The following is a 12,398-nucleotide window of genomic DNA, read 5'->3' as shown; positions in this document are numbered from 1 at the left end:
CACTTAGACATGATGCTTCCCCATGGCATCTCCTTTTAGAAAAGGCCATACCAACTAATGCTTCACACAAATGTAAAGGTATTCATGTACAGCCAATGATGACTTAAAAAGTTGAAACCGGTCCTGTAAGCTAATTCTTACAATAATAAAATTGTATTGATTAGGTGGAGTCTTTTCTTGTCTATACATAATAGTTGTGTGGGCTATTATTTTACAGAAGATAGCATTGAGAGATTTTTCCCGGCACATTATTACTGAGTGTAATCCATTATGGATAAGTGGTTAAAAACAAACTCTGAAGAAACTATCACCCTGCAGTGTGTACGTAGGCGTCAGTAGACTTTTGCAAACTATCCAGTTCGTTCATTTGTCTGCTCCCTCATTCGATCCTCAATACAGTTGGCGGTATTTTGGCTGACATTGAGTGGATTGGCTAGCAGTATGTACTCTGAGCTAGGGCTGCTGCTCATCTACCAACAGTATGAACGATGTTATGATGAGCAAGGAAAAGGAAGTTGCTGCCTATAAAATGTTTGAAACATGCAAATGACAAAATATGTACTGATCTTTACAGCTGGAAGTAAACGCAAACCTAACTTGCTGTAAACACACTGATAACTTGTCATGTTAGCAGACACAGACCATTAACATCGTGATAACCATTCATGATTGTTTTGTTTAAGTACAGAATGAATGAATGGTGTCAATCTGTCTGCGTTACGTGAGCTCATTTTGTCACCATATAGGTTGCCATAGGGAATCAACATCTATATCATCTGATGGCCAAGCAGGCATCAATTTTTGATAATGAGACAAAGTCTCTTAGTGCATTGGCACTGCCGGTGGCTCCAGTTAGCCTACGCAGTGGCCTCCACGGTATGCACTAGCCAGCGTATTGGTAGGTGTGCTAGGTACCAACTGATGAGCCCACCCTAGCACACGAGGGCGAAACGCTGGCAACCAAGAATGAGTTAGCTGGAAAATTTATAATGTCCAATAACGGACCATTTATATTGGTATTATATAGGTTGCTGAACTGAAATTTCTTTCACTTACCACAATGAAGGGTGGAATAGGAAATATTTTCCTAATTCAGCTTTTCCAACAACTGCAGGGCCGTGGGTGGAAACTGTTGCACATGTGGAGGGATTATTTGCTACCAGAGTTAAGTCTTTGATATTCTGTGCTGTTATTCATCGACTAAGCAATGGGATAGTCGTGATTCGTTAATAAATATCAACTGGTTTCTCATTCGTATCAGCATACTATTTTTTAAAAAAAGATGTTTTGACGGCGTAGACTGTCTCCTCATATCCTGGCAACTTTTTCCGCCATGAATTTGTATTCGAAAACATGTCTAAGCACTGTGTTTAGACAGTACGCAATGTACGGATAATGGTGGTAAAGCTCTTGAGCTTTAAACAATATTTGCTTCTTTATCGGTCACAAGTATTTTCTTCATATGTTCAGGATATAATCCCAGCTCTGGCAGTTTTTCTTCTATCACCGCTTTATGTGCACCTGTTTGTGCTTTTTGAACGTTAACTTCAACTGAACAAGTTCTTGACACAAATCTTTGAATTCAGTTGCCAAAACTGTAAATTTTGAAGCATCTTTGTAATTTAAAAAAATATGTAGTACTATATTTGGACACAATGCATTAGCCACATTTTAGACAGGTGTCTAAATGATGATGATAAGGTAAATAAGTTGCGAACGTCAATAAGGAAACGTTTACAGGACACATCCTACATGTTTACCATTTTCTACTACTACTACTACTACTACTACTACTACTACTACTACTAAATTGCTTTCACAGTGTCTTTTGACTCCTGTTCTCCCAAGCGAGCTGGCCATGCGTTTAGGGCCACACAGTTGTGAGCTTACATTCAGGAGATAGTGGGTTCGAACACCACTGAACATGGTTTCCCGTGGTTTCCCATCCTAACACCAGGACATATGTTGGGGCCGTACCTTAAGGCCACAGCTGTTTCCTTCCCACTCCTATCCCATCATCACCGTTAGACCTATCCGTGCCAGTGCGACGTAATGCAAATTGAAAAGGACTCCGTTCCATGGTCGTAGCAAATGTCACAGCTACTGCGAATCAGTCAGACCAAATGGGGTGTGCTTGCTCAGATAGACCAGTGCCAAGGTCACACACTGTAGCAAAGTAGGATTTAACTACACAACTACCTTTGCTCGACCGACCGCGAACAGGGAACGCTGAACTTTAGTGGTCAGGTAACTAGTTTCCCAGGGTACATCCCAGGACATGAGTGTTTCGCATGCAAGTGATAGTAGTAAAACTCACATTTCAAGTACTGGAGCTGATCAGAAAGAACAAATATTCAGACGAGTATTTAAAATACGAATTTTCATACAATGTTTTGTGCGGGCAGGTTTAAATAATGGAAGCATGAAAACCTCTCTACTTGTGCGCCATTTAAACACTAAACACAGTACAAAAAGAAGTTTTCTAAGCGACCATCAAAATATTACAAAAATGATGCAAGTTTTCATATCTAGTGGCAGGTAATAAGTACAATGAAAATTCTGTTGAAGCCTGCTATAGAATTATCTATCATGTTTGTAAGCATGGTAAAAACCACAATTTTTGATGTTTTGGTAGCTCCATGTATAACAGACGCTGTACTGTATGTGTACGGACAGGACTATATTATTAAATTAATGACGGATGGTCCACCCTTTTCAATACTATATTATTGAAAGGTGGATCATACGACATTAATAATTATTATTGTGATCGCAATTCAATACAGATCAAAACTATGAAGTTTATATCCTATGACAGGACTATATTCATGAAATTAGTACAATCCAGTAATCAAATAGATTCCTGAAGTATCAGACATGTCAGACAACAGTGAAAGAACTGTATTACAAAAATTACAAGTCTTTTCTATTCAAATTCATGAAAGTACAGTTGTTGCTAGTCTATCAAGACTATTTGCTACTGCAAGGTTCCTGAATGACAATAACTATTTCAAAGAAAACATTTGTCACACGATGAGCTACAGCAAAAGATGTGTTTGTGATTTGTAACCATTTCCATGAAAAGGAAATTATTTGGGTTAATTGTTGTCATTTGCACTGATGGCAGATTCAATGTCTGGCTGCTACGTATGCCTCGGTGAACATAAGCTTAACGGACAAAATTTTTTTTTTTTTTGCTAGTGGCTTTATGTTGCACTGACACAGATAGGTCTTATGGCGACCATGGGATATGAAAGGCCTAGGAGTTGGAAGTGGCCGTGGTCTTAAGATACAGCCTGGCGTAAAAATGGGAAACCACGGAAAACCATCTTCAGGGCTGCCGACAGTGGGATTTGAACTCTATCCCCCGGATGCAAGCTCACAGCCGCACGCCCACCTTGCCCGGTGACAGAAGATTAGTCACCCTAATGTGCACACAGATGGATCATTAAGCCTGTACAGATGGCGCAGCAAACTAGTCCTGAGCTCAACCGCATCCACACTGCCTCTACATCAGCATAAGGCAGTAGCAATCAGTGAGACTGATGTTTCAAGCGGAGAGTGTACGTCACCATGGGTAGATGCAAGGATGGGAGTGTGGCAAAAAAAAGAGGCAATCATGCTTCACCGTGCCCATGGCTGTAAGGTGTGTGAAGTTGCTCTATTTGTTGGCGTTTTGCAGCGGACTGTTCAATGCATCTACAACCACTGGTGTAGAACACTTGGCCACGAAACACGTCAGAATTGTGGCCTGAAAAAGATCCTGTCTGACAGACTGGAGAAACATTTCATGGGTTGAGAATCAAAATCTCTTACAGACAGGAATTGCTGCAGTCAGTGAATGAAGGTCCATCCCAACCTGTCAGCAAGAGAACTGTGTGACGGGAACTGCACGCAAAGAACGTTTGGAGTCTGTCACCTCACAAGAGGCCATTGCTCATTCAGGAACATAAAGCTGCACGTCTTCAATGGTCTAGAAATCATCGGATATGGACAGCGGCTGAATGGCGGAACGTAACGGGGTCTTGATGATTCATGTTTCTGCCTATATTCCAATGACTCATGTTGTCGAGTTCAATAAAGACCAAATTAAGCATTTCATCCTGGATATGAGCAAGATCAGGTTCAAGCCAGAGTTGGACCTGATGTCTCAGCGGCGTTTCGTATCACAGATTGGGCCTACTTACTGAGGTGAACACTAACATGAATCAGCATATTCATTTAAACATTCTAAATGATCAGGTGTTGCCTTAGCCAACATCTGCACAAGTATGCTATCGATACCCTGATTTTTCAAGATAACAGCAAAGTTCATCGGGCTGGGCGCATGTGACTGGTTTTACGAACACTCCCCCACCCTATTACATCACGATTAACCTGCAAAATCGCCTCACTTGAATCCCACTGAAAATCAGTGGGACATGCTGGAACAGCAGGTAACATCAGCATCCCACCAATTTGGTGGAATTGCACAATCAAATCCTCAGCAAGTGGCTACCCCTGAATGCAATGTTACTGCACAACCTTGTGGACTCTTCCTAACTGAATCCAGTCAGTTAACAAGTCCAGAGGCGGAGTTATACGGTATTAAATGATGCTTGTAATGACACTAACACTTTTGTACATCATATGTACACGTACAAGATTCTGAAGGTGATTGGGATCAGATACCGAGAACGAAGAATTATCTACAATCTGTATAAAAATCAGTCTGCAGCGATAAGAATCGGGGGCTTTGAAAAAGCAGCAGCAATCCAGAAAGGAGTGAGGCAAGGCTGAAGTTTGTCCCCCCTCCTTTTCAACGTTTACATAGAAAAGGCAGTAAAGGAAATTGAAGAGAAATTTGGAAAGGGAATCACAATCCAAGGAGAGGAAACCAAAACCTTGAGATTTGCAGATGATATTGTTATTTTATCTGAGACTGCAGAAGATCTCGAGAAGCTGCTAAATGGTATGGATGAAGTCTTGGGTAAGGAGTACAAGATGAAAATAAATATGTCCAAAACAAAAGTAATGGAGTGCAGTCAAACGAAGACAGGTAATGCAGGAAATATTAAATTAGGAGATGAAGTCTTAAAAGAAGTAAATGAATATTGTTACTTGGGTAGTAAAATAACTAATGATGGCAGAAGTAAGGAGGACATAAAATGCAGATTAGCACAAGCAAGGAAGAGCTTTCTTAAGAAAAGAAATTTGCTCACTTCAAACATTGATATAGGAATTAGATGTTTTTGAAGACTTTTGTGTGGAGCGTGGCATTGTATGGAAGTGAAACATGGACGATAACTAGCTCAGAAAGAAAGAATAGAAGCTTTTGAAATGTGGTGTTACAGAGGAATGCTGAAGGTGAGATGGATAGATCGAATCACAAATGAAGAGATACTGAATCGAATTGGCGAGGAGATTGATTTGGCTAAATTTGACGAGAAGAAGAGATAGAATGATAGGGCACATCTTAAGACATACAGGACTTGTTCAGTTGGTTTTTGAAGGAAGTGTAGGTGGTAAGAACGGTAGGGGTAGACCAAGGTATGAATATGACAAGCAGATTAGAGCAGATGTAGGATGCAGTAGTTACGCAGAAATGAAAAGGTTAGCACAGGATAGGGTGGCATGGAGATCTGCATCAAACCAATCTATGGACTGATGACTCCAACAACAACAACAACAACAACAACAACATGTACACGTAATATATTTCCTTACGTATATTATCACAGCATGGTTTCACTCCAGTCCAACAAGTAACAGCACATTTCAAGAAGGGGATGAATTATTTACACCAGGCAAACACTGAAGAATATCAAAACAAAGGCAGAAATATATTACATTAAATTTAGTGAGGGTGAGTGTATTTCCTTAATTTTTGAGCTTGAAAACAGACAATTATGAAACTTGATCATTTACTTGGATAAGGAAACCTTGATTATTGATACATCAAGGTTAATTTGTTGACAGTTACGTCTCGTGATTTCAATATGTAACTAGTCAAGTTGGCAGTAGTGAAGAGTCATTAAAAAAAGAACAGGGCAGCGATATTTGCTTTTTTACTGTATAGACTTGTGTGCCGAGTTGTCCCGGCCTGGAAAGCCAAGAAGCCAAGAATAACACCGAAGAGGATTTGTCACACTGACCACACGTCATCTCGTAATGTTTAGGCTTTAGGGCTCAGTGGCAGCCATTTGGTAGGCCAAGGACCATCAGGGATATAGTGCCATATATTTTAACTGAATTGGAACAACATGACATTCAAGAAGATAATAGGGCTACAAGAACACAGTAAACTGAATTATGCAGAGGACAGCAGGAAAATTCAATGTAACAATGCTTAACACTATACTGAAGATTTACACAACTATTTAACCCTTCATAACCCATTTGGTACCCTCATTATGCTTCAATGAATAAAAATATATATTGTCAAACATGTACAGGACAGGTAGCAATTTGGAACTTAAGGGCAAACCCACCTGCTGTGGTACTCCTTAGCCCTATCCAAACATAGCTTAGCATGAAAGGACCAGTGTGTGCACAATTTTGGCAATTGGTAAGGTTATGCTGCCTGCGTTTTAAACGGAGTCCAGCATATGAAATATACTAGTAAAAATAGTTCACAGAGCAGTTATTCCTTCAGCATAAGCTTTGCTTGTAGAACGAGTATATGACTGATGTATCATCCATATGCACATGCGCGGTTTGCAACTGGTTTGAAACTTACCAGCTTTTTTCCACTACAAATAGTAGTGGTTGGCGACATCGGCTGTTTACGCATCGTATCTTCAAAAGAACCTTCATTTTCTGATGTAATCTCTTCTGAGAGCAGCTCTAAGTCATCATCTTCACTTGAACTCTATTCGCTTAAAAAAAAGCTCATCTGAATCACTGGACTAATAGATTTTATTCATACGCCTGAACTACTTCAGAAGGACGATTCAAGACTACCTCAACTGCACAATTGACAGAATTCTCCTCTAATCACAATCGTGATTCTCACTGACAAAGTTTTTTTGTCTAGTACCAGAAACTGTTCCAACGGTTTACTAATGGTTTCCAATAGTTTGAAAATATTGTACGAACAAATTATTAGTCAGCAACTGTGATGATCGCTACTATGAACATAGAAATGAATGTGTGCATGCGTCTGATAGTTTGCAATGGTTACAGACTGTACTACGAACAATGCTATATTCTCCCAGAATACAGTCTGATCTCTACATATTCTAGAAAGTGTGGTTACATAATATTGCATAATTTGCAATAGGCCCTACTTTGGAACACACCTTGCATTTTGTCATTTACATCGTTGTACACAATTTGCCAAAGCTCATTACTTTTAAGTTCCGTATTATGATGAGGACCAAATCAAGGAGGGGACAACTGTGTTCACACGAACATTAAAGTACCCTTACAACACCAAAAGTATTTTCCCAGTATCAATTCAGGTGGAATAGGAAATAAGATGGTAATGAAAGCATCGAAAACCTAACAATACACTAATCAGGAATAGAAGTATAAGCAGCTCACCACTTAAATACTCACGAATTTTTTAAAATTAACGTTAACGCTTCACATTGGGTCTCTGCTTGTAGGATAACTGCTATGTGAAATAGCAAAACTCAGAACTTCGACAGGAAAAGTTCTGTCATCTAAAGGCCGGTCTCCACTGATTAACATTTAACACCAACATGTTAAATTGAACATGTTAGAACCAACATGTATGTTGTCAGTACGTCTTCCAATTGACTTTGCATGTTAACTCAGAATGTTGAGGTTAACACTTAACATGTTGAAGTGTTTTCCGCTCAGAGTGGAAAACTTGTCAAGTCAATTAGTTGTTCGTGAGATGTTGGTACAGCTTTGGCAACTTCCGTGCTGTTTCCATAACTTAAACGACGTGCTTCTCGTGAAAAAAAGGAGGATTATAGTTACAAATACAGTACATTCACGCGTCGTTCTCTCTCCACTATACTAAAATTTATAACCAGAAATGGAGTGGCGCAAGATCACTCTGGACTTAATGATATAATAGAAAGGCCTTCTTTGTGGAATGTCTCATCGAAGGAATACCAGCATAACACGAGGAAAGCCGACAGTTTCCAGCAACTTGAAATTATAATTGCTCCCACGAGTGCAATGAAAAAACCTTTTTCAATTCTCGACTGTACTGAGAGTGGAGGAACGCTAGATTTTTTTTTTGTGATGCACTCGTGGGAACAATTATAGATAATTTCGAGTTCCTGGAAACTGAGGCTTACAATAATTGAAAATCATACTTTTTATTTGCTTTTTAGCAAATTAATTAATTATAAACAGTACATGTTGCGTTCTTATTTGAGAACATCTTCAGCTGTTGCTTAGCTTGGGTGAATTGCTGAGTTTTTAAGTACATTATTTTCAGGTACCTTGTTCCTCTTAAAACTATTTGAATATAAATTGAATTGAAATTGAAGCTATGTGGTGGTTAAATGGGTGAAATGAGATGGGATGGATACATAGTTAGCCAACTTAAAAACATTTCAATTCAATTTATATTCAAATAGTTTTTAAGAGGAACAAGGTACCTGAAAATAATGTACTTAAAAACTCAGTAATTCACCTAAGCTAACCAACAGCTGAAGATGTTCTCAAATAAGAACGAAACATGTACTGTTTATAATTAATTAATTTGCTAAAAATCAAATAAAAAGTATCAAAAAGGTGGATGATTTTCAATTATTGTAAGCCTCTGCGATTAGAATTTGATATGGAAAATGAAGCCGATTTCTTGCGCAATTCCTGGAAACTGTCGGCTTTCTTGCCTTTATCTCTATTCCTTTGACGAGACATCCCACAAACAAGGCCTTTCAATTATATCATTCATTAAGTCCAGAGTATCTCCTTGCTCCACTCCATTTCCGACTATAAATTTTAGTATACAGCAGAGAGAACGACATACGTGTGCGTACTGTATGTGTAGCTTATAACAAAGAGAATGAGTATTATGGAGTGTTGTAACTATGTCGTTTGCGTTATCTATTGGCATGGAACAGCACAGAAGTTGCCGAAGCTGTGCCGACATCACGAACAACGAATTGTTGACTTGACGAGTTTTCCACTTGGAGAGGAAAACACGCCAACATGTTAAAAGTGTTACCTCAACATTCTGAGTTAACATGCACAGTCAACTGGAAGAAAATCACAATATACATGTCAATTGTAACATGTTAAATTTAACACAGTGTTAAATGTTAATCAGTGGAGACCGGCCTCTAAGGTTCAAGATAGTGCAATTTATATCAAAGAATTCTCGTTCTTAATTATGTAGGTATGTGCTGCAGATCAGTATTTCTTTGATTAGCTTGTGTATGTGGGCATCAATTTCCTAACCTATTTTTAAATAAATATACCCTACACAAAAGACTGATCATATTTCAGGCTACTAGCCATTCAACAGGACAATATACCACTGCCAACAATGTAAAATACATAATGGTTGAAGGACCCAAAGAACACACACATGAAGACAATACAGTACATTACTTGTTTAACGAAAATACATAAGGCACAAATTTGCAAATTTCTAAATCAGTCACAATAAGGGAAATAAAAAACATAGTACTCCTCATGCTTCTCCGTTCACATCCGTTGGCCTACACATTTTGGCACAACATATCAGCATGAAAACTGCAAACACTGGGGAGAGAAATTAGGCACTCGAACAGGAATGATCCTGAAGCATGATACAATTACCAGACTGGAGCTCATCAATCATAAAACAAAAAACACCTAGGCCTACATTCAAAGGGCCAATTATTATAAGTTTACCTTCCGTAGCCAAGCACTCGCTACATTCAGCTTCATGCAGAACGACTGTCGTTTGTTTACACGCTCGGGAAGGATGTTGTCACGAGGCACTCAGTGCTGCCAACCTCTGTACTTAGGAACTAATGAGTGGTACTTTGATAGCTGGTGGTGATTGTTACATTGGTTAGACCTTTGGTCTGGATTGGTTCTTGCCGTGCAGATGGTTACGATAGGATCTGGACAAGACCACTGGTCTAGTTTCGTGTGGAAGCAACATTGGTCTGGATGTGCGAGAGTGCACGAATTCCTCAATGCTGCCACAGCCCTGTATCCCCTTCTACATAACGCAAGTATTAAATTAAATTACTGCCGTTGTGTATTTCACATTGTGTCCTTTACATGGTGTTTTTTCTTTGTGCTTTTATTCAGCCAGAGTTGGTAACGCAACGTATTTATCAGCACTGATGGCAATGACTTCACATTGACCCATGAGAATGCAAGTATAGTATACGAACCTTTTCTTGAGCCCTGGGCTCCATGCGAACCTTTTCTTGAGCCCTAGTTCCCATTCAGCACTATGGAGCCCAGGGCTCAAGAAAAGGTTCGCGTACTATAGTTACTTTAGCCATGGCCAATGGTGGGTGCTGCTCTTATTAGGTTATAAAAGTAAATTTACTTCTGGGGGCGGGATGGTGGGTTCCTTGACATCGCAATGAACACATCTCTCCTCTAAAAGGAATTCCAAGCAAGACTGCATTATTTTCACTTCCTTATAATGTTATTAACTCTGGGCTACGGAAGGAAAAATTATACCGCCAACCAAGTTTGGCATCTACATTGCTTGACTGGGTTTAATACGGAAAGTAATGTATAATAATAACTTCAACCTTATTTAAGTACAAGTGCAGTACTTTATTGCCTTCATATGGCTATGAATTCGTACACAGTGTTCTTTAATTGTTAATCACTACGCAGCGGACGTCGCCAATAAAGAACTAGGTATTATAGAAACTTAGAATTTCTAGTTGCTTTACGACGCACCGACAGATAGGTCTTATAGCGACGATGGGACAGGGAAGGGCTAGGGCTGGGAAGGAAGCGGCCGTGGCCTTAAGGTACAGCCCGAGCATTTGCCTGGTGTGAAAATGGGAAACCACGGAAAACCATTTTCAGGGCTGTCGACAGTGGGGCTCGAACCTACTATCTCCCGAATACTGGCCGCACTTAAGCGACTGCAGCTATCGAGCAGCTTAGAATTTCGAGAACGATCGCGATCTTATCAAGAACACGAGACGTCTAATTCTAAAACATGCACGAGACTAAGGACAGTGACAGCAAGTAAGTAAATTCAAATCGTAGGCGTACCAGTAAAGAACGCAAATCCAAGAAGATAACCCAGCCTCAGTTTTCGGTTCTTCCCATTATCAGGTGTTGCCATTAAAGCCATGACCAATCCCATTGCAGCAATCACAGAAAATAGGTTGGCGGAAAGAATTTCCGTGAACACATGGATATAACCTCCAACCCCCGCAGCAATGGTCGAAAACGTCAAGCAGGCATAAACATTCTTCAAATGCTGACGAACAGGCTCCTCCCTAAAAATAAAAATATAAAAATTAATGTATACGCCAAGATGCTAAAAGATTGACGAAACGTGCTGACACAATTAAAAGGGGATTGGATGTATGGTAAATTACACGTACTAAACTACGCAATAATCAAGATGTCAAGGTAATCGAAAGGAAAGTTTCACATTCCAACAGATATACTCGAGAAAATCGGTAAAGCGAACATGATACTTACAACTTATTATTAAATGTACGCACGAAACTACCCAACGTTGCTGCCATTTTGCTTCTAAATCACACAGTATTCCAGAAACTAGTAGAAACTCGCCTCCAATATCTTTAAAGTACAACACAACTTCACACAATCAGGCAAAGAACTGAATCAGCACATTCACCGTGATGTGATATTTACCACCGGAAGGACACGTCTTCATGGACATCTGACTAACGATAAGCGCCATTCTCGAAAACACTTGTTATTTATCACAGAATGACTTAAGAAACATTATGCAAAAGAGTTAATTTTCTATCATATTTTATTCAAGATGAAAAATGTGTAGCGAACATTACTAAATTACTTCTCGATTGAACGATAATAACTACAAAAAGATGAATTACGCAGTTACTTCCAAGTAACAACTTTATCCAAGTGAGAGCGCTGGAGTCAGTCGCCATTAGTAGCAGCTAAAGAAATTAACTGAAATAGCTTAAAAGTCATTCGGTATGTCTAAACACTAACTACAGGAGCCTGTTTCTTAAATCCAGTAGTTATAGTTATCAGTGTAAATTTAACAAGTTGTTGTAAACTTTGTTTCTTCAATACTTTCGCCGCTCCAGTGATCATCAGCGCCCATATGACAGTTTGTACCGGGGGGGGTGGAGCCATGGGGGTACGTAGAATTTTTAATATTTTGGAAGATAAATGGCGACTTGTATTCTGTGGTAGAATGACCCACGGTGTTCCCTGCCTGCTGGTGGGGAACGGTACTACCGCTTCTACGTAATACTGACTTTTACATCATTTTCTTGAAAGGAAAACTGACTAGA

At 39.4% G+C, this 12,398-nt stretch overlaps 1 protein-coding gene across 1 annotated transcript in view; it reads right to left on the bottom strand.

Moving 5' to 3' along the window:
* Positions 1-11,794, bottom strand: part of LOC136864663 (probable Bax inhibitor 1) — a 63,126-nt gene extending 51,332 nt beyond the window's left edge. Inside the window, exons 1-2 of the mRNA XM_067141956.2 lie at positions 11,587-11,794; positions 11,149-11,378 (exon numbers count right to left, since the gene is read on the bottom strand). Coding sequence (XP_066998057.1) covers positions 11,149-11,378; positions 11,587-11,633 — 277 coding nt within the window. The 5' untranslated portion in view covers positions 11,634-11,794. The remainder of the gene's footprint in view (positions 1-11,148; positions 11,379-11,586) is intronic.
* Between the last annotated feature and the right edge of the window lie 604 nt (positions 11,795-12,398).

This window comes from Anabrus simplex, chromosome 2, assembly GCF_040414725.1.
Source record: "Anabrus simplex isolate iqAnaSimp1 chromosome 2, ASM4041472v1, whole genome shotgun sequence".
Taxonomy (NCBI): domain Eukaryota; kingdom Metazoa; phylum Arthropoda; class Insecta; order Orthoptera; family Tettigoniidae; genus Anabrus; species Anabrus simplex.
Note: the sequence above shows the minus strand (reverse complement) of the source record. Positions and strands in the feature narration are given on the sequence as shown.